Source organism: Leucopleurus acutus, assembly GCF_964270905.1.
Source record: "Leucopleurus acutus genome assembly, chromosome: 2".
NCBI lineage: Eukaryota > Metazoa > Chordata > Mammalia > Artiodactyla > Delphinidae > Leucopleurus > Leucopleurus acutus.
In genome coordinates this window covers 22,357,044-22,383,175 of record NC_139143.1, presented here as the reverse complement: position 1 = coordinate 22,383,175, position 26,132 = coordinate 22,357,044, and the positions used below count along the sequence as shown (strand labels likewise).

The 26,132-nt window shown below is 38.7% G+C and overlaps 1 protein-coding gene across 2 annotated transcripts in view; it reads left to right on the top strand.

The window, feature by feature from the left end:
• The first annotated feature begins 3,859 nt into the window (after positions 1 to 3,859).
• Positions 3,860 to 26,132, top strand: part of WDR26 (WD repeat domain 26) — a 43,293-nt gene continuing 21,020 nt past the window's right edge. Inside the window, exons 1-7 of one of the 2 annotated variants that reach the window (XM_082832388.1) lie at positions 3,860 to 4,938; positions 6,781 to 6,880; positions 6,981 to 7,037; positions 12,629 to 12,765; positions 15,110 to 15,207; positions 16,902 to 17,058; positions 22,252 to 22,390. In XM_082832388.1, coding sequence (XP_082688514.1) covers positions 4,511 to 4,938; positions 6,781 to 6,880; positions 6,981 to 7,037; positions 12,629 to 12,765; positions 15,110 to 15,207; positions 16,902 to 17,058; positions 22,252 to 22,390 — 1,116 coding nt within the window. In that variant the 5' untranslated portion in view covers positions 3,860 to 4,510. Of the gene's footprint in view, positions 4,939 to 6,780; positions 6,881 to 6,980; positions 7,086 to 12,628; positions 12,766 to 15,109; positions 15,208 to 16,901; positions 17,059 to 22,251; positions 22,391 to 26,132 lie in introns of both variants that reach the window. The other variant, XM_082832387.1, reaches the window with a different exon arrangement.

Genomic DNA, 26,132 nt, shown 5'->3' with positions numbered 1-26,132 from the left:
GTGCAGGGCAGCGAAGTTAAATGACTTGCCCAATGTCAATCAGCTGACTAATTGTTTGTTCCCCAAACAAAGAAAAGCTAGGAATGAAGCTAGAAATGTAAACACAAATATGTCCCTCTCCAGGGATACCTGAGATTCTGAAAACTACCTCTTCAAATAGAAATTGAATAAATTGAATAATATTGATGATGCTAAGTACCAGGTTGAGACACCAAACTTAAAACTTGACAGAAGAACAATAGTCTCTTCTAGTTTTTTTACAAAGTCTTTTGAGAAAATTTGGTTTCATGTTTTATTATAAACACCTATACTATCTCAGCTTTTTTTAATATAGTAGCTTTTAATTTTTACAGCTAAGACACTGCCGTGGACAGAACTTGTGATTTGTCATTTAGATATCTAACACCAATTTCCTGAGTTGCCTTTTTGTCAGTCAGGAATGTCCTAGATGAGTGTTTTGGAAACTTTTTTGAGAATGGTCTACAGAAGAGATATATTGTACTTTGTAAAGCATAGATATATATCTGCCATTGAAACAGAACTTCCACAAAATAATAATGACCTTTCCTATGGGTGACTGACTTGGATGTTTTCTACTCTTTCTCACTTTTCCATTTCATTTTTTTAAATTGTAATCATGACCAATACACTGATTTCATGACTCACAGATAGGTCAGGACCCACAATCTAAAAGCACTGGCTTAGACGAACAATACACAGATCCTACCTCAAAGAATTTATACTCTAGTTGGGAGATGCGTATGTGCATAACTCACAGATATCTTGTAGCTGGAAAGTCTTTAGACATCAATTAGTTCAACTACCTACTCTGTAATATCCCTGAAAGCCTTTGCTTGAATATCTCTAGGACAATAAGTTGCCTCTTATTTGGAACCTAGCACAGGCTTGGTCATATAAAGATTTGGTAAAATAGCACAGAAACAAGATAAATGAATCAAATACCTGAATATACATTCAATTTTTCCCCCCTAAAAGACAGCTTGGGCCTTTATTCATAAATGCATCTCAGTTTTTTCCAGGATGAGGGTGAAAAGGGGAAGGCAAATCAGGGGGACAGCAATCTAGAAAGGCTCCTCCCTGATAACTTGAAGAAGGGGCTTTACCAAGTTAAAAAACATTGCAAGGGCTTCCCTGGTGGCGCAGTGGTTGAGAGCCCGCCTGCCGATGCAGGGGACACAGGTTCGTGCCCCGGTCCGGGAAGATCCCACATGCCGCGGAGCGGCTGGGCCCGTGAGCCATGGCCGCTGAGCCTGCGCGTCCGGAGCCTGCGCATCCGGAGCCTGTGCTCCGCAACGGGAGAGGCCACAACAGTGAGAGGCCCGCGTACCGCAAAGAAAAAAAAATATATTGCAAGCAGACTTCAATATTGGAAGGTTAAATAAATGATCCTCAGAAGGAGGGCAAGGAGGCTGGAAGTCAGGAAAGGCTCCCCCGAGGAGGTGAGAAAGGAGCCAAGTCTTGGATCAGAAGGATGGAGAGAAGGTAGGAGGTATGGTCAGATGCAGAAGAAATGAGCCCAGCACATTTGGGGGACAGCAGTGAAGGGTTCAGAAAGGGGGTAGGAAAAGACAAAGTCAAAGAGAAAGATTGAGGTCAATCTACAGAGAGCAAGATAAACCCTGGATTGTATTCTCTAGGTAATACGGTGTTACTGAAGGTTTCTGAGTGTATGTAGAGTGGTATTTCAGAATTATTCATCTGCAATGGACTTGAAACCTGGCTCTAAAAAAATCCAGAGTTCAGACAACAGAGTCTCCAGCTGTACTTCAGTTTAGAGAAAAATGTGTGCACACGTGGACTTCATAAATTCAGAATTCTAGTAACAGCAGTCTCGGTCTCATAAAATATAGAAAAGCTGGGGTATATATATTGAGTTTAGACACCAGTTGAGACCAGTTTCTTTTGCCTTTCATCCTTTACTTTTGTTCATGAAGTGTAAGCCGTGTCTGTGGCTACCACTAAGTCATTGTTTCCTTTATGAAAGCTACAGATTTTATTCAGAAGCTTGTCCTCAGCACTGCTATGGGCCTCATAAATTATTACAAACGACTTTGCAAAATTTAATTTTGTATAAACAATAACAACGCTTTTAATAAGAAGTCTAAAGTTAATGAACAAACAGGGATCTCTGAAGTGTTAACTATCTAGTAATTCAGGCTCCTCTGGATATGGTGGCAGTGCCCTACGAAACTTAGCTAGAACTCAGGTCTCTTTCAGGTGAATAATAAAATTGAATGTGAGTCACCTTAAAATTACACCGCCACCTGGAAGCACATTTAAGAGATGAGACTAAAAGCTAAATCTCTGTCAGATCTTACAGTGGTCTTCCTCTCCCTTCCTCTAGCCTGTGGATCAGTAAAGCTTAGGATTCTTTAATAATTTCTCATAAGCATTATTTTTTTAATTATTTTTCTAAATTTGAAAAGTAACCAAAGACCTCAAAGTTACTTTGAGCTATAAAATTTGCAATTTCAGAGCTATAAGATGCATTAGGGACTTCCCTGGCGGTCCAGTGGTTGGGACTTCGCCCTCCAATGCAGGGGGTACGGGTTCGATCCCTGGTCGGGAAGTTAAGATCCCACATGCCTCGAGGCCAAAAAAAGCCACAAAACGTAAAACAGAAGCAATATTGTAAAAAATTCACTAAAGACTTTTAAAATGGTCCACATCAAAAAAAAATCTTAAAAAAAAAGATGCATTAGTTGAGTCCATGTTTTTCCACAGGAAAACTTCTTCAGAGAAAGATTGTTTAAATTTCTGAGAAAATGTCTGTACATATCGGTGTATATGCTATCGACCACACACCGGTAAATAATTGTTTGGGGTAATGGAGACTATTCACCAATGATCAAGATTCAGCCCAGCTCTTCCTTGCCGCTTTTCTACATCCACATAAACGAGTAAATTACAGCGACGCTGAAGCCTCACAGTTCACCTAAACATTGCAAGCCTGGATCTCAAGTTGAGTATGAATTCTTCTTAAGGTGCATGTTTTGGAGGCAACAGCTCGGTCTGTATTACTGCTGCCTAAACTGGGCAGTGACTCAAGAGGCAGCTGGAAGGAGGTGCTGGGCAATAGCTAAAAAAAGAGTGAAAGCCCCTCAGCAAAGTCCCGCCTCACTACACCCACAGTCTTTTTCTGACTCCTTGGCCCCATCAGATATTGCTCTTATCCATTATCCCACCTTCCTGGGGTAGAGCACAGAGTCTCCTAGGCTCATCATCTCAAACCTCCTGGGATGGCCCGGGCACGACAACTGTGTGTGGCACTTGGCTGTGGAAGTTCGAGTTCTTCACACTCAAACGAAGAGCTGGTCAGTCCTGGTTACCATTAAGTGAGTCGACAAGGACTGCCACAGCCCTGTGCCTGGGAGTTCTCGTGACAAAACCTCGCCACCTGCTCGACCCCATCCTCGGCCGGGGATGGAAATCTGCAGTCCCTCCGCACGCCTGGCGTTTCTAGGTCACCCTGGGGTCCACACGCACACACTCGCGCACGCGATCGCCGCCCTCTTGTGCACGCCCGGCTTCGGAGGGACGGAACAAACTTACTTCTCGCCGACGCAGCCCAGCCAGGGCGCTGGGGGCGAGACCTAGCCGGCCAGGCCCGAGCTCCGGGGTGGATCGGGTCGGGTCGGGTCGGGGTCGGGGTCAGCCCCAGCCGGCCCGCCGGCCTCCCTCCCCTCGCGCCCAACCGGCCCCCGGCGCACGTGCCGGGTGACAGGCCCCCTATAGGTTCCATACCTGCCACCGGAAGTGAGTGAGGAGGGCAGTATAGGCATTTCCTGTGACGCGAGCGCCTGGACTCCATTAGGCAGCAGCTGGGGGAAGAATCAACACACCAGGGAGCAGAGCGGAGCGGACCCGAGGACAGAGGCGGCAGCTGCCTCCGCTGCCGCCCGCCGCCGCCGCCGCCACCGCCGGGGCTCAGCCCAGCGGCGGGCCCCACGCCCCCGCAGCCGCCCCGCGGCGCCCCCCGGCCCGACCCCCGGGCCGCGCACCCCGAGCTGCCTCCGGGAGGGGGGGGGGAAAGGGCCCGGATCCTCCTTCTCCCCCTCCTCCTCTCCCTCCTCCTCCCCCTCATCTCACCCCTTACCCTGACCCCTCCCCGGCCCCCCCTCACCCCGACCCTCTCCCCGGCCCCCGCCTCCCCTCCCCCGCCTCGCCCCACCGGCTTCCCACCACGGCCTCTCTCGGCGAGGAAACTCTGGCCTCCGCTTCCTCCTCCTCCGACTCGGACACCGGCGGAGCCTCCCCGCCCCCGCGGAAGAAACCCCGAGCCTCGGCGGCGGAGGGAGCAGGAGAGCCCGGGGCTTCGGCAGGCAGAGCAGGCCTCTCCCCTCCGTCCTCGTCGTCCTCGTCCTCGTCGTCGTCGTCCTCCTCCTCCTCCTCCGTGGTGGTAGTGGTGGGACTCCCCCCGGCTGCCCCTTCCGCCGCCGCTGCCGTCCCCCACCGAAGTAGCGGCCACAGCCTGGTCAGCGGCAGCATCATGCAGGCCAACGGGGCAGGAGGAGGAGGAGGAGGCGGCGGCGGCGGCGGCGGCGGAGGAGGAGGAGGGGGCGGCGGGGGCCAGGGACAGACCCAGGAACTCGCCTGCCTGTCGGCCCAGAACGGGGAGTCGTCCCCCTCGTCGTCGTCGTCCGCGGGGGACCTGGCCCACGCCAATGGGCTCTTGCCTTCCGCCCCCTCCGCCGCCAGCAACAATAGCAACAGCCTGAATGTCAATAACGGGGTCCCCGGCGGGGCCGCCGCCGCAGCCTCCGCCACCGTTGCAGCTGCCTCCGCCACCACCGCCGCCTCCTCTTCCTTGGCCACCCCAGAACTGGGCAGCAGCCTCAAGAAGAAGAAGCGGCTCTCCCAATCAGATGAGGATGTCATTAGGCTAATAGGACAGCACTTGAATGGCTTAGGGCTCAAGTAAGTATCCCTTCCAGGCAGCTGGTGTGGACAGACCGAGGGACGGAAGCTGGCGGGAGGGGAGGGCGGGGGGTGGCTGGAAAGAGCTCAGGCAAAGGGAGAATTACTGCTGGGCCCAGGATACAGGAGGACGCAGCTCAGACAGGCTGACCGGGGAGGAGGAGCCCACCTGCAGGGAAATAAGGGGAAATCAATCAGTCTGACAAATTGTGTGGTTGGGGGTTGGGCAGGGGGCGTAGAAACCAAGAGTCACCCCTCCCCGTACACCTTCAGAGCGTAATTGTCTGTCAATAAAGACAGATGCGGGAGTGTGTCTGTGTGTGTGTTGGGGGAAGGGTGGATTAGAGCTGGTGGAAATAATGAACCTTGGAGGATTTGTTTTTCAAGGGTACCTCAGAGGCATCTTTGTGGGACACCTCCCCCCCGCCCCCAGCCATGACAGACAACCCAGGCAAACTACCAATCAGGAAAGACAATCACTTACAAGTGTTTATGGGAACTGAGGGGCTGGGATAATTTGGAAGGAGGCTGCTGAATAAATCTGATGGGAATAATGGAGTAAGTTACCATGTTGATGTCATTTAAAGGCCCTTGTGTGTGTACAAGAGGCCTGCCACTAACTTGTCTGAAATCCCACTGTAATACCAAGAAGGCGACTGCCTCTGAAAAAGGGACATCTGATCTGGTGAATCATTTATTTTCAGATACAATTTAGATGACCTTGTGTACCTAAAGTAGGGTGAAGGTAGACGACCTTGGCCCCAAACCCCCGTTTTGTATACACACAAAGGAAAACCAGGGGTGGTGGAAAGTAGGATTGGTGGGAGTGCCGTGGAGCTTGATGGAGGATGAAGCAGAACCAGAGAGAATTAAGACTAGAGAACAACATGCAACAGTTTCCAGCTTCAAAGCATAGATTAAAATAAGCTCTTAGTATATTTTGGATTTATAGATTTGTTCTGGGGAGAGGGAGAAAAGAGCACTTTTTAAAAGTGACATAAGTATTTTGATTCTCAGGCAGATTATTGCACTGTTTTTTGCTGAAAAATAAATGGAGCTGAATAAGAAAGCATTGAAACATAAGCAAATATGTAAGACTGTTAAAGATTCTTAGATATCAAAATATCTGATGGAAGAAACCACATGTGAATCGTTTAAGCTCTGAAAGAAGTATATCGAAGGAAGATTTCACTTTGTTCCCTAAGGAAAAGCATTTCCTAAATGCTAACAGAACATATTACTGAGACAAGAAGCAAGCTGACAGCAGCAGGAGGAAATAACTCGTGACTGTTTGGAACCTACACCATAGTAAATTTGCTATTTTTAGTATAGAGAGAAAGCGAATGATTTTTTGATGCTGGATTTATTTCAGTTTTAAAGATTGACCTATTAGAATTTCTTTGCAAACATAATATCTGGATGTAAGGCTTTTACCTAATACAGGTCATCTCCATTACCTTGTATGTAACTAACAGTTTTTATCTTTCCAAATGTAGTAACGTGGTTAGTATGTAGATCATGGTTTTTCACTTTTTTTAACCGGTTGGTTAGAACACATTTTTAGAAATTTTATACTTCATTAAAGACATTAAATGGAAAAGGAGGAAGAATTTATTTTGATTCTGGTTTCAAGAACGTTTTTGACTTGACTAGATGTAAACCTAGGTGGCAGTTTAAAAATCAAGTTTGTTTAGCCAAGCACATCAAAGCTATTTATTTCTTTTTCCTTCATCATGAGGTTAGCTTAAGAACTTTTGCAACTGTTTTCATAGACAGTAGTTTATTTGGAAGAGTAAACCCTAAAGTTGGTCAGGTCTTTTTTACACTGTATCTCTCCTGCAGCCAGACTGTTGATCTCCTCATGCAAGAGTCAGGATGTCGTTTAGAACATCCTTCTGCTACCAAATTCCGAAATCATGTCATGGAAGGAGACTGGGATAAGGTAAAGTAGGGCATATAGAGCTGTGTAACTGCTGCTAAAATTGTATATTTGATGTGCATTTTGTGACATTTCTGTTTTTCTCTTATACCAATTTTTGCAGGCAGAAAATGACCTGAATGAACTAAAGCCTTTAGTGCATTCTCCTCATGCTATTGTGGTAAGAGGCGCACTTGAAATCTCTCAAACGTTGTTGGGAATAATTGTGGTAAATACACTTTTGTTCTTAGTTTCACATTTATGCTTATTTTAGTAGGTTATTGATAACTCTAGGCTTCTGCCTCTTATAAAAGATAAGGCCTTAACTTTCAAATAATTAAACTTGTAAACTAGGATGAGTGTTGATGTTTTAAAGTTTGAGTTTTATATTTTTAAAATCATGTTTAGTAAATGTGTCCTTTGAACCTTTGAGTTTATAAATTAAGCTTTTGCTAAATTATGTTGAAAGATCTTTATGCTTTTGGTACTGTTAATAGGAGTTTAATATTTATAGAATCAGGAATAAATTATACTTTTATTATTTAAAATACTGAATGTGCTGGTAAAGAAAACATGTTTGGGTGTATATATATCCATATAGCCTTAAGTAGCTGACACATTCATTATCTTTTTTTAAAACAAATCTTTGGGAATTGTAGTTAATTCAAACCAGCTCCATTGGTGTGCTCACCATTTTCCATTCTTGCATTCCAGTTGTGTGAATTGACAGTGTCCAAGTTTGTATAATAGATATCACTCTGGTGGAGGTTTAGTATGCAAATTTGACCATTGGGCTCTGCTTACCGGCCTTATTTCCTGACAAGATCAGTTTAGTAGTTTAATCTGTTAGCCTCTTTCATAAATCTTAATGAATCTTTTATACTAATAGGCTTTAATTCTTCAGTAGATGTTGGTGAGGGAGAGGAGGGGATGAGTTTTTCCTAAGTCCTTGTGATTGGAAACCATGAAGAATCAGCTGCTGGCTGCTGGCTTTTTAACTTCTAGCTGATTCATTTGTTGTCAAAAGCAGTTTCCTGTCTGGTGGGGGAGGGACAGAAGGCAAATAGGAAGTGAAGTAGGGAAATCAGCTGTTTGTTAAATATTAGTAAATGCCTGTTACATTTTGATTTTATTTTTAATTGGGTCAAACATTAATCTTTCTGCCTTTATGTGTAGACCTAATAGACTCTCCTGTTTCAGTTTTGGGTTTTTTTTTTTTTAAATCTTAATTACAAGAGTTTTCAAATTCTTAATATAATTGTTTACAAAAATATCCTAGAGAATGGACTTCAGGTGAATTAAAGGAGCAACCAATATGAACAAATACGGATTCAGTTAAATTGATGCTCTAGTGTTTTGTGGGTTGTTTTTTTTTTCCGTAAATACTAAAATTTTTAACTTATTATCAGGCATCTGATTCAATAGTAACTCATGGAATAATCAGTTCCATGGTAAATTTTTAAAATGAAAACACAGAAGTTAAACATCTATATTCAAAAGGATTGCAAATTTTCTAGTAATTAAATTTTCCCCAACCCATATGTTTGGGTTTTTAAAAAAAAAAAAAAATACCTAAGTAAATTTTTATTGGGCAGTTTTTTGTAAATTGTTAGCCCTGACAGAATGGAAGGTGACCCTAATATAAAGACAATTACAAGGCCAAAATAAGAATTGGGTTTCCTTTCCCACTGGACAAGTTAACACTGCTTATATGGTGACAGTAGAGAACTTGCCCATGGACTATTTTAAAATAAGTGTGTGATTTCTTGGAGGATCATTATCCTTTTTTAAGCTTCATCCAAATTATATCTGTAATTTAGCAGTAAAAATTATTAATTAGACACACTTTTTTTCTTATTTGTTTATAGTAATTTGAGACTTCTGTATTGGATTTAGATTATAACTATTTCATTAGAAATCGTCTTTGTAGATAATAAGGAGGAATCCTTTCTTTGTACAGCTGTTCAGTCTGTAGAACATTCTAGGATCTAATAAGAGATGAAGATTAAATCTCTGGCTGAGCCTCACACCATCAAACTGTTTAGGTATTTATACACAGAAAGGGATTCCAACTTTATCTCACTTTAAACATTAATGAATCAATTGCTTTTAAAGATTCAGGTCAGCATTTTTTCACCTAATTGTGTTTAGATTTACTCCTCTCCCCCATTCCATCTCCAGAAGATAATCTAATGTAAACGTAAATTTGTCATAATACCTTAGAAGACAACTATTTGGCTTTTGTTTAACATAATTATTTTAATTGTATGCCCAGACACATTTGATAACTTAGTCTAGACTAAAGTTGTATATTCTTTTTTAAACCTGAATGTTTCTATTGACCCAATCCACTCCCCCCTTTCAACCCCTGTATTTTTAAATGGTTTCTAGTCAAATGATACTAGGAATAGCAGAATTTTTTCCAGAGTTTCTGGAAGCTGAGCTTATGAATCAACATATTTTAGTTTGGGGTCAGATATTCTTAGCCATGTCTGGGGAATTTGGGTGGGTATTTGAGATCAATAACAAAACTTTTATATGTCTAAAAATGTCTGATTCTTATTTTAATAGAATAGAAACATGCTTAACAAAAGTGTTCAAATATTAACTTGATCTACAGAAATTTACTAGTATATTTTAAAGTCAAATAGGGAGGAGTTTTGAAAGCCATGGTTTAAATATAATTCATTTCTGCTTTCCTCTGAGTCATGATTTAATTGATATAACTTGGTTATAACCTTATCTCAGAGCTGGTCAGAACCACTGCTAAGTTAGCTAGGAGCTAACTGCCCTTGATAACCAGACTTCCTGTGTATCATAACTTCTGAGTTTCACATTGAGTTCAGTATAATTATATGGGAGGAAACAGTAAATCCAAATATTGGGTAGGGTGATGGGGGACAACAGCAGGATTTACCACGTGCACTATCTATCTTTCAAACTATCCTACCTAGTCACTTACCAATTTCAAGTTTTTATCAGATAGTAAAAGAGAAAAAATTACTGCTAGGCCCAAAGATGCTGAAACATTTTCAGAGATCAGGAATGATCTCTTACAGAGGTCTAGTTAGGAGTTGGGGAAGGATACAAAGGAGAGTTTATTATCTCAACCTGTTTTCTTTTTTTCTTCATTTAAGAAGCTCATGATCTTTCAAAAAAAAAAAAAAACCATAGTAAAGCCCTGTCCCCACCTCAGCAAACTTCAGTTTTGCCTGATTCTTTAAATTTTTTCAGTACATAATTAACGTCTTTTGTGACAGATGTTCATTTTCTTGAAACTGTATTTACATTTTTGTGCTTTAAATTTGGGGAAGTAAAATATAGCTTTACTTTCTCCATCTTTATCGTATGTGTCAAATACTTGAATTGAACTGATTTTTAGGAGAATAAACAGTTTCTCAACCAAATCTCTAGCTATTCTTGGCCAGTAGCTTATTAGTTGCCAGGTACACTACCAGGAATTGGTATCTGTTTGAGGGTATTCTTTGTCTTAATCTGGATAAAATGACTCATAGGGAAATGTTCTTGCGCTGCTTTTATAGCATTCCATGTATATACAGAAATATGTGTGTATATTGGCTTCTCTCAAAGTGTTACTCTGCGTTCCTCTTCTCTCCTGCCCTGCCTTTGCTCCATAGAAAGAGAGTAACATGTTCTAGTAGGATCTTGATGGGAAAGTAAGGGGGAAATAGGAAATAGCAACTAGGGCACTGTCCCTACACACATTGGAATGGGGAAGGTGGCGTGCATAGGACTTAATGATTGATACCCCCAAAGTTAAGACTTGCCCTGAATAAAAACAGACAGAATTTTCCCCCAGATTCCCAATTATTAAGAAAATTCAGTGAAGAAATTAAATACACATGCTGCCAATGGCATTTAAACAGAAAAATTCTGCAACTAAATGATACTCAAGTTTGATTCAAAAATCCTAGGTAAAGTGAAACTCTTAACATTATATTGATAAATGGAAGTATATGAACTCTTCATAAAGAGTTGAAGTTTTTTCAGAAGATAAAATGGTGAGAATATCCATAATAACTTTGAATATTTGATTTTTAGATTTTGTTCTATTTAGTCTTTTGTTTTTTGTCACCTGATGGACTTTAAAGTATTTTTTTTATTTGACATCTAGAGTTTAACGTTAGGTTACATGTGCAGTAACGTGTTTTCAGGGCATCTCGGTAACCTATTTCCGAAACATTCATTAGTAAATCTAACTTTACGTGTAAAATTTGTTAAGTGTAATTTTTCTAGTTATAGGAGCTTACCTCATAGTTTGAAATTTTTTCTTTTGTTCTTTAGCTATCGATTTAAGATTCGATTATTACCAAACATAAGCAATGTATCTTGTAGAAGATGTATTTAAATGTATGCCTAACTTACATGGGAGGGTTTGTTTGGTTTACTTTCTCTAGAAACGATTTTTATAAGCTTGTAGGTTATGCCTGCCTCCCCAATACTCCCTAAAAGAAAATCTTACAGAGCAACTCGTTATACTCTTAATTTTGTGAATAAACGATAATTTCTCCACACCATTTTTGACAGCAGTTTATTTTTAATGTCTTTTAAAGTAAGCATCTTAATGAAGAAAAGGCTGTCATTTGGGGTTTTCTTTTGAATGCATTTGGAATCTTTACCTCTATGTTCCTTGGAATCTCTAAGTATGACTAACATTTCCTGTCTACTAAATTTTCTACCTGCATCAGTTGACTTGCTCAAGTGCCACAAGTAACAGATTTGATAAATGAGTCCCTCCAAGCAGTGGTCTTTAATTAGGTTTAAGGTTTAAAAGAAATTGCAAGCTTAATATTCGTAAAAGCTCTTTTGTCTAGCAAAAAGCTGCTAAAACTGCGATGATCACTTTCAAGTCAAAAGTAAAGTAACAGAGTAAAGGAACATTAAAAGTATTAAAGCTGTACACATTTCAGAAAAAAACTAAATGTGAACGGGCTTCACAATAAGCTGGAAATGGTTTGTCCTTTTGGGGGAAAAGAGTTGATAATAATTGTGCTTCATAGTGAAATGCATCAAGATAGTTACCAATACACAAAGACCTTTGAGTTCAACCTTCGATTGTTCAACCTTCGATGGCATCCCTTTATTGCCACCTAGAGACAGTGAGTCCATCAAGCTCATGCTTGTCCACTTTAGTCATAGGAAACTCAGTACTTTGCACACCAGCCTCTAATCCAGTTGCTGGACACCTTTTCTTACCTTTGATAAGCCAAAATATGACACTTTGTAACTTTGACCCAGTGGCTGCAGTTCTGCTTTCTGGTCTACTTAGTCCTTCTTTCACATTGTGGCCTTTAAGTAATTCCTCCATTAACTGGTTTTTCTGCTGTCTTTTTAAAACTTGTTGCATGAAACCCCCCAACAGCCATTATAGAAGCCAGACTTTTTAAAAAGCAAATTTAGAATACTTGGAATAGTTCTAACTTTTCACGCAAGAAGTAAAATTCTAGGTGAATGTTTTGAGGGCAGAATTAATTTTCTCCTGTGTTGATGCCTTGGTCACTAATGATCTTTTCTAATTTGAGATTATTTGTTCAAAGCAGACTTTTATTAATATGTGAAATGGAGCAATAGGGTCACATTTAATCTGCTGTGACCCTATTAAATCAAAATATTTTGAGTCTTTTTAAAGCTTTATAACAATTATTTTTAAAGGGCATAGTAGAATGGTTTCTACTGTTCTGTTTAGGCACAAACATTTTCTGAAACTTCCATCAACTTTTTTCCCCTGACTGCTGCTTTCTGTCATGTCAGAGGATGAAGTTTTTGCTGCTGCAGCAGAAGTACCTGGAATACCTGGAGGATGGCAAGGTCCTGGAGGCACTTCAAGTTCTACGCTGTGAATTGACGCCACTGAAATACAATACAGAGCGCATTCATGTTCTTAGTGGGTAAGAAAGCTCAGTTCTTAGCTCCAGGTTGAGGAAGGAGCTATTTTTATCAAGGTTACCATTCCAAAGTTGCATTTCTTTTAATATTTTCCCAAGATGTGAGTATTGCTAAATTCTTGGGTAATATTTGTCTGGGTAATTTCACTTATGTGTGTACAAACTATTTTTGTCATCCTAGGAAGCTTTCCATATTGAAATAGATGCTTAAGTGGGTGAAGGGAGAAGAAATATGTATTAACAGTGAAATGCCATTTCATGATCTTCTATAAAAGCCCTGTGGCATAATCTTCTATTTAAAAAAAAGCAATAAAGTTTCTAGTGTTGATGCATACATTTTTTTTTTTAACATATACTTGTCATGTACCAGGTCCTTGCTAAGCGTTTCATAGACACAATCTCATTTTATCCTCGTGTTGATCCCTTAAATGTTAGAGTGCCCAAACCCTTGGTTTTGGACCTCCCTCCCTTCTCTGTCTACACACACCTTGTAGGTGATCTCATTCTATACTATGCCTTCACATACCATCTACATGCCAGTGGCTCTTAAACTTACCCTCTCATCTGAACTCCCAGTGTATATACCTGATAGCCTACTTGACAGTCTTCATTTGGATGTCTAAAAGGTATCTCAAAGTTACGTGTTGAGAACAGAAATGCTTAATTCCCATTGTCCCTCCACCCACCCAGCCCGCACAAACCTGCTCCTCCTCTCGTTTTCCTCATCTTCGTAAACGGTGAGACCTTCTACCCACTTCTTCCAACAAAACACTTAAACCTCATCCTTGCATTTTTATCTTTTAACTGTGACAAGTATTGTTCACGTAAGGAAATGGCCCAGAAATGACAAGATGTCTAATTGACATGGTTTCTTCCTCTTAGTCCAGTGTCCTTTGAGTTATACCACATGACTTCCCATAAATAGACACGCGTTTGAAACCTTAGGGTATAATGTGTATTTTCAAAAGGGAGCAGAAGCAACCATGGGTAACTTTTGGAAAATTCTAAAAGTAAACAATTTTTCGTAAAATTGATAATAACTCCCCAAAAGTTATTTTGGAAGCCAAATTTTTGCATTGTCCAACTTCTTTTATAGGGTTTTGTGAGTGTAATTACTTACATATTAAAAAGTAAGTTCTCATCAGCTAAGGCACTATATATTTAGTAAACAGCAAGAGAACAAGTAGTTCTGCTGTTGGGTAAGAGGCTATTACATTATTTAGATGCTAAATGTAATATGCTAAATGCAATTTGCAGTTAAGAAAAGGAGGTGGTGATACTCAAGTTAACTGAGAGGTTTCTGATACTTACATGACCATTTATCAAGCTCTACCTATATACCAGGTAGTAGACCAAGTACTTCATATACTCCCTCTTATTTAATCCTCACTACCCTACTTAATACCCTTGTTACAAATGAGAAGAACAGATTGTCTGAGACCAGAGTACCAGGCGAAATAGCAGGAGAGTTACTTGCCAGGTCTAATCTCCAGGTTTGAATAATTCTTTCACTTCTTTTACTTTTAAAGCCTGTTCTTCTGAGAAGAGCCAGAACCAGGTCAGGGTCACACTTCCAGCAGGGGGCCCTCATGTATTCTCCAGAATCCATGAATTTAGCATTTATGCCTCCTTCGGCACATATAGTGAGTAATAAAACAGTTCCCAAATATTCTGCTTTGGGATCTCAGTACCTTTCACAAGATGACACAAGGATGATTATCCAATTATACCATTTCTTGAGTGGCATTTATGAAAAACTTTTGAAGGTATGTTGTTTTTGTTTAGTTAACTGAGTATGAGTATCTTTGAAGGTTTGTTTTTTTTTTTTAGTTTCGTTTTGTTTATTGAGGAGCAGTTAGGTTAGCATACTGGTTAAGAGAAAGTTCTGCAGCTACAATGCCTGGGTTCATTTTCTACTTTGCTGCTTAACCCTAAGCCAGCTACTTAAGCTTTCTGTGTCTTGGTTTCCTCATTTATAAAAATAGAATAATAGTGTTTACTTCATACAGGATTGTTATGAACATAAAACGAACCAATATATGTTGAGTGCTTGGTTAAGAACAGAGCCTGGCACCCAATAAGAGCTACATATGTATAATGATAGATAACAGTAAATATAAGGAGGCATTTTGTTAATAGATAGCATAACAATAATATCTACTATTCTATTATTGTTATATTCAGGTGCCAGGTTGTATTAATGAATTGGGTCCACTGTAGAAATTTCTTCTTGATTTATATTTCTTAGTAAGAACTAGATATCCAAAGTAGAATCAGTGCTTTTCAATTATGTTTAATTCAGAGAAAAGGGTTTGATATTTGGTGCTTTCTCCTGTCATATTTTTAGGTATCTGATGTGTAGCCATGCAGAAGACCTACGTGCAAAAGCAGAATGGGAAGGCAAAGGAACAGCTTCACGATCCAAACTGTTGGACAAACTTCAGAGTAAGAGTCTTGAATTTTGATGTTTCTGTATTTTCTCTTAGAAATGATACTACGAATCAATTAGGAAGACTTGTGTCTAGACATACTCTTATCAAGTGGTTATGTAAGAGGAGTGAGGGGGAATCCATTAAGAGGCTCTTTATTTATTTTTTTGATAGGTCTTTATTTTTTTTTTAAACACCTTAATTGGCATATAATTGCTTTACACTTTTATGTTAGTTTCTGCTTTTTAACAAAGTGAATCAGCTATACGTATACTTATATCCCCATATCCCCTCTCTCTTGCGTCTCCCTCGCACCCTCCCTATCCCACACCTCTAGGTGGTCACAAAGCACCGAGCTGATCTCCCTGTGCCATGCGGCTGCTTCCCACTAGCTAGCTATTTTATGTTTGGTAGTGTATATATGTCAGTGTAAGAGGCCCTTTAAACCAGAGACTTCAAATTCCACCATGGAGTCTAAGAAGCTAACTTCAGGAGTCAGTAACAGGATGCTGGTCCCAGAGCAAGTCTCCTTTCATTTCTTTTATGTAGTGATGCTCCGCTTAAGATTCTGTTTGGGGTAGAAATGCTGTGGTTAGAGAAAAAAACATGTAAACCACAGCTTTAAGCCACAAGTGTTTTAGATAGAGGGAGACTTCGTTTTATTGCTCTTCACTTTATTGCGCTTCGCAGATAACTGCAGTTTTTACAAATTAAAGGTTTGTGGCAACCCTGAGTTGTCAAATGATAGTTAGCATTTTTTAGCAATAAAGTATTTTTTAATTAAGGCTTGTACATTTTTTTAGACATAATGCTGTTTCACACTTAACACACTACAATGTAGTGTAAACACAGCTTTTATATGCACTGGGAAACCAAAAAAATATTTGTAACTCGCTTTGTTGTGATGTTCCCTTTATTGCGGTGGTCTAGAACTGAACCCACAGTATCTCCGAGGTATGCCTGTTTTTTGTTGATTTCAACAGTAAGGCACAGATTTCTTTAGGTAAAATGTTTTACCCTCCTTCCAAATATTTTATATAACTTCCAAATTAGAGTAGGGGTTTCATTTTTGCCACATCTTTATAATGAAAGACCCTCTTTCCCTCTCTGGTTATACCATATTCTGTGTTTTCATGTTGAGGTGGGAGTGGAGATCCTAAGAATCAGAAGACCATGTGGTTGTGGAGGTGTAAGCCTTGAAGGATTGGAATTGATTGGTATCTATAATCAAAACTCCAGTTATATTCCCTGAATTTTCACACTATCCTTGGCATTAGAAGCAATTTGATGGGACCTGGAACTTGTTCCAACATTTTGGCCCGCTCTTCGTTAAGTGGGTATTTTTCCTATACTTGCAGTGATGCTTCATCTCCCTCTGGGACACAGTTATCTCTAGATTTTCTTTTCATCATCAGTGCCCTTTTATTTTTTGCTGAGTAGTTGTTGTTGTTCTAGGGGATCCACATGCAAATTAAAGCCCTCCTGCCCAAGTGTATTCCATTCTAGTGGCAACCTAGCTGTAGGTGCTGACAGATATTCATGAAGCTTACATGTTATGTCGCCCAGAACTGCTCTATTTAAGGGCATGGTATTATTACAGTAAGGGCAAGTACAGCAGAAGATGAGTCAGATGTCCTAAATAAAAGTAAACTGTTTTGTTTTATTAATTTTAATTTTTATTTCTCTTTTTAAAAATATCTTCTATTAAAGCCTATTTACCACCATCAGTGATGCTTCCTCCACGGCGTTTACAAACTCTGCTGCGGCAGGCGGTGGAACTACAAAGGGATCGGTGCCTATATCACAATACGAAACTTGATAATAATCTAGATTCTGTGTCTCTGCTTATAGATCATGTTTGTAGTAGGTAAGAGAAAAACTTTTTACATTCTAAAGTAGGCTAACCTTTTATGGTCTCACTTATGAACTTTATTAAAATGTTTTTTTAGAGTTTTATCCTGTCACCATAAAACAATTCATGTTTGCTTTAGCATTCACAAGTACAGCTAGAACTCTTGAAGTTGACAATTAAGAGAAATTTGTATATGTTTATATAGGAAACCAGTCCTTGAGAACTGAAGCTGCAAAGCCTGTTTTGCCTTTATTTGCCTGTGGGTTTGGTTGGTCATTTTCTATATCTGGCCATTTTTTTAAGAATTTGTAAGTGATACTGTATAAGAATGCCAGTGATTGAAGTGTTTACTGTCCTTGGATGCCGGAGATCACTTAGTGATTTTTTTTTTTTCCTGGACATTATGGCTGTTTTAACTATAGCCCAGATTATTTTCTGCTCGTAAAGGTCATGGAAATACTTTTTTCATAATGAAAGTTCTGCTTTTTAGTTGAAAGTGACCTTTCAACTAGACATGTTTAGAGCAACAGGTATTAACTTTCTGGTTTGGGTTTTATCATACCTACCCATCTACATAATTTAACTTTGAAGAATTCGGGCTTCACTTTCGATGTTAGGAGTGTTTTGAGTAAAAAAGTCCCTACTATTTGAACAATGATCTCCAAAATTTAAGCAGAGCTTTAATTTTTAAGATACTGAAAAACAAATTGTGAAATCTTTCAAACTCCAGGAAGAAAATTATTTGGGTCTGGTGAACCAGACATAACAGCTGCAGTGCACATGCTCAGTTTCTTTTATCAAATATCCTCAGAGAACTACTGAAAATAACATGCATAGGAAGAACAAAAATGTATAAGTATGAGAGCTTTGGAAAAACAAGGAATTTCTGAATAACTACAAAACTCATATATGTGTGCATACATGCACTGCGATTTAAGATCATCGTTTACTTGGGCATAAACTACTTTTAAATGTAGTTGGATTCTCACTTCACCCTCCCCCATTGCAATTTAAAAAATAGTGATAATTGAACTATTGGCCATAAATTACTTAAGTCTTAGTTATCTTAAAGTATTGGATAATTATGTGGTGTACTTAAAGAAAGTGATTAGAGATCTTTTTTCCTTTATCCCTTGTTATTCTTTAACATTGTTCTCTGATTTGCTTAAGAGAATTTTTAACTCTTTTCGTTTAAGTTGAATAGAGGTAGGAGGAGATAATAGATTAAAAGGCTATCTGGTTTCATATTTTATAGCTCCTTTAGGGAATTTGAGATCAATGTTAAAATTAAGGCGATTGTGAACCCGAATTTTTTTTGGTTCATGAATTTATTGGTGGTGGAATACATTGAAAGGTATATATGGTAGACTTCATGGTTCAGGAGGTGTCAGTAAGCTGAGAGCTTGCCTTCCTGTTTGGAAACTGCAATGTTATGAGCACATGACCTACATTTTTCTTAAGTGCTTTAATTTCTATACCAGTACCTGTGAAAGTAAATGATGGACAGTATTTAGTCTGACTTTTTCCAACCCTCAGATCAGGGATCAAACTCCTATAAACCTGCATAGAAAGCACTCTGAAGTGTTACGTAAGAATGAAAGAGTTCTTGCTCCTCAGAAATAACCATTGACTATTGGAAGGTCTTCCCTATAATCTTCTAAAAACAAAACAAAACTTTGATTCTGTGCTCTTCCTGGTTATTATTGCCCATGCCCCCCTCCCCCCCGCCGTAGAGCTAACTTCCTAAAATAGTTGCCTTCCTTACTACTTCTTCACCTTTCAGATCTCTGTAGTATTAGGGTTTACGCAGCCAACACAACACCAGAACTGTTCCTAATGTTGATAAAGAACAACATCTTTATTAAATCCAATGGCTACTTTCCAACCTACATCTTAGCATTTCTATAGCATTTGACTGCTTTGCCGTGAAGCTTTTCCTTTTTCCAGACTCGGTTTTACTCCTGGCTACTCCTCCAGGAAAGAGGCTCCTCCACTTTCCCTGTCCCTTTAGTAAGTTTGTGTTCCAGAACTATGTTTCTTTTCTCACCCTACTCTTCCTGTTTAGGTTATACTTACATGATTCTAACGACCCCTAGGTCTGGGCTAGAGCTACAGAACTATCTCCTAAGCCTTAGACCTTAATACGACAATGTGGATATTACTCAGGTACCGTAAGTGCAACATCTCAAACAAGAATTTCCCTCTCCTCTCACTTATCCCTGCAAAGTCTGTTTTTCCTATTGAATTCCCTCTCTCAGTGAAAGGCTTCCATCTACCCAGTTTCTCCAAGGAGTCAGCCTTGACTTTTCACTCTGGGGAGACACTAAGTGGGGAGATAGATGTCAGGCACTAACTAAGTCAGTATATATAGTCTTTAGAGTGAGTTGTGCCCTTTATTGCTGAACTGGGAAAATAGAACCTAAATTTTATGTAATTGCTGGTGTTCCTGACTCATCTGAATGTCTTCAAAATAAAAGTTGATATTTTTTATTGTTTGTTTTATTCCCTTTTAGAAACTACATTTTAGCACTGAAACTAGAAAACTGTATTTTCGGAATTAAATCTTAGCATTTAAATCTAAATACCGGCCTTCTTTAATCTCTGGAGAATAAAGAATTGATTATGAAAATATGAACTATAACTTTTTTTTATCTTGATCAGCACTGAAGAAATTTCATTAGATTGTATATTATTTATATTTTTCACAATTCATGCATACATATTTTTGGTGAAATTTGATCAGTAAGGGACAGGAATTTTCTTGTTAAGTAATTCTGTGGGATTTTTTCCACCAGCAAACGGTGGAAGAATATTTCCACAGATAGCTGCTTATAAGTATTATTTTTTAGTAAAGGATCATAAAATATTTATAGAGTGTTAAGATTTATAAAATGTTAAGGTTTAAAATGCTTGATTAAAATGCTACTTTTCTTCAGTTTGATTTGGGAAGGTACTGATATTTTTAACAAATCTAAAAATTTTAAATTTACTTGAACACAAAGACATAGCCTTTTAATAAACTAGGGGTTGTCAATTAGTCTTTTTAAAAGATTATTTAAGTAATAATAAAATAATGACAATTTAAATACCACCTTGACATTCAGATACAACTGACTGTCAATAATCTGGTTGCCTTGCACCCTGTAATTTTGATTATGAATCATTCCTTCCTTAAGAACATTTTGCTGCTCTGATTTTAGATATATCTTCATTCATGATCGACTTTAGCCATTTGAATTATTGTGTATTTTGTACCTAGATATAAAGTGTTTCTCACTGAATAAATATTGACTATTACCCATAGGAGGGGGAAAAATCATTTTTGATTTAGAAGTACTTATTTGATTGAAATTTTATCCAGCAGTGTCTTGAAAAATATGATTTGAAAAATGATATTTGGAAAGAAAACTGACCCTGGAGTCAGCCATAGGTTTAAATCCTAGTTCAGTTATTTATCAGTTTTATATATGTTAAGTTACTTGCTCTCCTTGAGCCTCCTGAAAATGGGGCTATTACTTGCCTTGCAAGGTAGTTTTGAGAATTAACGCTACTGTGTGTAAAGCATGTAGCGCAGTCCTTGGCATCTAGTAGGTGCTTAATAAATGTAAACTGGAATTGACTATGTTTCAGTTCAGATATAGACTAATATTTTAATATTAAAGCAATTTATAGTTAGTCTAAACGTTTAAAGCAGTCTCCAAGTAGCCAACTGCTAAGGTACATTACCATGTGTGCCAGATAAAGAATGTTAATTTAATTTACATATTGCCAGTCAGGCTGGTGAATTGACAGAATATGTTCTTAAATTATAGATTGGTTGGGGGAAAAAAATAGAGAAGACCATTTTTTTAAAACAGACTTAGAAGTTACCCATTAACGTTTAAGTAACTTTTTTACAATACAGATCTGTACTGTCCCAACAGTAGCCATTAATTACATGTAGCCATTTAAATGTAAAGGAAAAGTCATTCAAATTAAAATTAAATGAAAAAAATCTAAGTTCCTCAAGTGTGCTAGCCACCTTTCAAGTGCTCACTAGCCACATACAGGTAGGGTTATCACATTGGACAGTACAGTTATATAACGTGGGTATTATCACGGAAAGCTCTATTGGACAGTCCTGATGTAGAAACTGGAAAAGGATAGAATGGTTTTTAAAAGTGAGTGCTTAATGAGAATAGTCATTCTTAGGATAACTTTATCCTCTTTAACTTAGGAAAGTTAATCATAGAATTCTTTACCCTTAATGTATAAAAACTGCAACTTACAAAGTACTGGCTAAAAACTGCAACTTACAAAGTACTGGCTAAGCGTCAGACTCAGTCTAAATGCTTTACATTCATTATCTCATCCTTGTAAAAGGAATTCTATAACGCAAGTACCCTTGTCTGTCTTTATTTTATGGCTGGAAAAATTGAGATTTAGAGAGATTAAATAAGTTCCCAGAATCACAGCTAGTAAGTGGCCAGGATTTGAACCTAAGTCTCTCAGACTCTGCTGCTCCCATTCTTAAGGCTTTACTCTTGACCACTACAGCCTCTACCATGTATTGCTCTTCTCCTGTGCTGTCCCCAAAGTAATACTGGTAATCACTTCTGAATAGCTGTTACATTCCAGCAACTTCAGATGTGTTTCTCATCCTTATAGGAACCCTAAGAACCTTGTTACGTATATATTCATCTCATTTTATAGATGAGAGAACTGAGACTCAGAGGAGTTAAATGACTTGGCAAAGATAATAAAGCTTGTGACCCAAAATTGTCTGGCTACAGTGCCTGTTCTGTTTGTTATGCCAAGTTGCTTTTATATAAATGAAAATGTACATTATTTCTTCTAGAACAACCTGATGCCAGCCCACTTATACAGACAAACATGAAGCCCTGGTTGTTAATTTTTATTTATATGAACTGACTTAATCAGACCAAAAATTCTCTTTAATCTTGAGGGTGGGGGGAAAGGATAAATTGTAAATTGAAGCAGACTTTAGGTTACTGATTTCCCCTGAGATTGCCTGACTAATGTTATAATATTTTCTTTTTCAATATAACCAATATAAATGTGATTCTTAGGATTTACAAATGCATTCATATTTTATTTTGAAAGTTTTTGGATCTTCAAAGAAGTTTCATCAGTTGTTTAACCTTTTTCATTATTATTACTCTTAATCTATTTTAAAAGAATAATTATTTGTGGACTTATTTGTTTTAGGAGGCAGTTCCCATGTTATACTCAGCAGATACTTACGGAGCATTGTAATGAAGTGTGGTTCTGTAAATTCTCTAACGATGGCACTAAACTAGCAACAGGATCAAAAGATACGACAGTTATCATATGGCAAGTTGATCCGGTATGTACTCCAGTATGAATGTTTAGATTGCAAAAAGTAGTTTTTAATCTAATTGATTGAGTACATATTTTTAAAGTATGTGTATATAAGTAGCATTCTTTTCCAAGAGCCTTTTTTGTCATCTTTGTCATGTCTTATCTCTTTCTGTGTTGTTTAGGTAATATATACAGATTAATATTATCAAAATTGTTGAGCGTTATGTGCTAGGATTGTACTTGGTCTGTGCGTGCATTATCTAGTTTTATCCTCTGAATAACGCTGTGAGATTCTAATATCTCCTGTTTTCCGATGAGGAAACCTAGATAAAAGTTAAATGCCCAGGCCCTCACAGCTAATAAATGGCAGAGTTAGACTTAAATCCAGGAATACTTTTACTCCAGACCTACTGCTCTTAATGTCTCTGCCAGTTTATCTTTGTTAATACTTGATTTACAGATTAATACAATGTCCATTCTGTCACAGGTTAGAAAAGACTCGTTACCATTTTGCCTTCTGAAACCCTTCATTATCTTCTGTAATTTGTGGAACCTCTGTTAAACACCCCCCCCATTTCTCCCCCCCCCCCAGTGATACATACGAAAAGTATTGTATTCTGGATTTAAAATTCTAAGTTCTCTCTAAAATTAGATTTGTCCTTGTTTATAACCAGGTGACCTACAGATTCGTAGAAATAAGTGTTTCCATTTCTTTCAGCCAATTAAACATTTATCGAGCAATCAAGGAAGTACGTGACTTCAAATAGGTTAGGGAGATGTATTTGGTATAGGAGTCATTCACCTAAAATGAGAAATTATAAGTAATCTTATTTTAAAATTTAGAATTAGAATATGATATTAGCCCACAATAAAGTTTTGAACTCTTACGTTGAAAAAATAGAGAAAGGGAGCCATAAAAGGAAATATTTTAAAAAGAAGAGAATCAAATTTGACAGCATACATCAATTCTTGTGTACCTGCACTATGCTATGAATGAAGAAAGGTAAATAAGATCTACCCTTTGTCTTAAATAAGGCATTCTTTCCCTTTTATTGTACCATGTACTCCTCTGGCAGTCTGAACCCTGTGGACCCCCTCCTCAGAATAATGTTTTTAAATGCATAAACCAAAACACATAGGAAGCCCAAGTATATATTATATATTAATTACAAAGGTAACCCAATTATATTGAAATATAGTTATCAAAATAGTACAGATACAGTATAGTAATAATGCTGCTTTTTTATTAACATATTCAGTAACAAATTCTAGCAGCAGATCTGATAGCTATAAGAATTTTGAATTAGTGACAAGCATAAATAATATTTTGAGATATCTGCAACAACTATAATATGATGTGAAAATATTTGAGATTTCCATTATTAACAGTCACCTAATATGACCTAATATAATACTTGATACTACCTTGCTTGTTAACTGCCTGCATTCAAGATTGAAGGAAATACTGAACTTCAGTCTGTGGTTAGTGAAAATAAAGGTGTGCATTTTCAAGTACAAAGACTGCTGCTTCTATCCCTGGATGACTCCTTTAGATCTCAGGTTAAGAACCTCTGTGAAAGGAATGCACAGTTTAGAAAGGGGAATTACATACATTGAAATAAGAATCATACAGTATATGTAAAGTATTGTGAAAGCACCAAGTAGCTTCACAGGTTAGGAGTACCTCATTTGAGGCTTGCTGTGCATAGCACAGGTGGAGACAGGAAAAAGAAGAGAGGGACCTTCCCTTCCTTTCTCCCCACCCCCAAGTAAGAGAATAGGATGACTAAGGCAAAGCGTGGGAAACATGACTAGAAAAATAGGTTGGGATCCAGTCATAGCCTTTGAATACTATTATGAGGAGCATTTTTGTTCAGTAGTTATTTGCAAGATGTCTGAAAAGAAAGCAACAATATCAAAACTTTTTTTTATTTTGTTTTTTCTTCTAGCAGCAGTGTGTAAGAGTTCCTTTTGTTTAGCAAGTATTTATTGAGCACCTGCTGTGTGCCAGGCCTTTTGATAGAGAGAAGTCACACTGGGCTCCTGATAATATAGTGTACTGGAACTGGAAAGCAAGGGAAAGTTAAGGCAAGTTAAGTCTTGGGTGAAGGAGAAGTAAATAATTATTTAGGCAAAACCAGTTACACCTGGTCGTTGTGTGAAAGATAATGTGGCTGGACATTTGGGCAAAGAGATTTTGTAGACTAGGAGATGAGGTTAATGAAGTAAGTAGCAACCAGGTCGAGGAGGATCTTGCACACTAAGGAGTTCAGACTTTTATGCCAGTGTTTCCCAAAGTGTTTCTGTGAGAATACTGCTTAAGCAAGATGTTAATAGGTGTTATATGTAAAGGGCTTTTATGGCCAGATTAGCTTGGGAAATGCAGAGTTAATGCTTACATTCATAGACTTTGGTATCATGATATTTTATTCTGTCAAATACTATTTGAAAAACTTCTTAAGAAAATTGGTGCTCTTTTGGAACATGTGTTTTGTGTGTGTGTACTTTTAATGGATAGAAAAAAGAATGTATAGAGAACCTTAAGATTTCAATTGATGTGATTCCAATGCCTAGTTTCTTTTAACAGGTTTTCTTACCTTTCCCCCAAAAAGGAATTTTACCCATTCCCCTGCCCAAAATCCAAGCAAAGTTAAGTGGGTTCCATGAACACAGTATTACCACTTGGAATATCTTACTATAGAGATATTGTACTTCAGAAGATACAATATTAATATTCTCATTTGTTTTCAACTTCTTCTTTTACAGTGGTCCCCAACCTTTTTGGCACCAGGGACCGGTTTCGTGGAAGACAGTTTTTCCACGGGTGGGGGCGGGGGGGGGGAGATGGTTCAGGCGGTGATGCAAGCGATAGGGAGCGACGGGGAGTGACGGGGAGCGGCAGGTGAAGCTTCGCTGGCTCACCCGCCGCTCGCCTCCTGCTGTGTGGCCCGGTTCCTAACACGCTACAGACCAGTGTCGGTCCAGGGGTTGGGGACCCCTCTTTTACAGCGTTGTATTTTTTAATTAATGTGCATGAAACAGTTAGTTTTTGGTATTTTTTTTATTGGAGTGTAATCGCTTTGCCATGTTGTGTTAGTTTCTCCTGTACAACGAAGTGAATCAGCTATATGTATACATATATCCCCTTCCTCTTGGACCTCCCTCCCATCCCCTCCCCCCATCCCACCCATCTAGGTCATCACGGAGCACCAAGCTGAGCTCCCTGTGCTATACTGCAGGTTCCCGCTAGCTGTCTGTTCTACACATGGTAGTGTATTTATGTCAAACATAATCTCCCAATTCATCCCACCCTCTCCTTCCCCACTGTGTCCACACGTCCATTCTCTACGTCTGCGTCTCTCTTCCTGCCCTGGAAATAGGTTCGTCTGTACTATTTTTCTAGATTTCACATATATGTGTTAATATACAATATTCGTTTTTCTCTTTCTGACTTACTTCACTTCGTATGACAGACTCTAGGTCCAGCCACATTTCTACAAATGATCCAATTTCAGTCCTTTTTATGGCTGAGTAATATTCCATTGTATTATATGTACCACATCTTTATCCATTCATCTGTTGATGGACATTTAGTTTTTGAGTTAAACACTTCTGTAGTAGTATTGTTTGTCATTAGTTTAGAAGCAAATCTTTGTGTAGATCTAAAGCACCACTATGAATGAAAGTTTGTTCCTAGAAGATCTTGAACTAGTCCAAAAGAATTGACTTGCTTATTAAATTATGCAAGCCACTTTGACCTAATGATA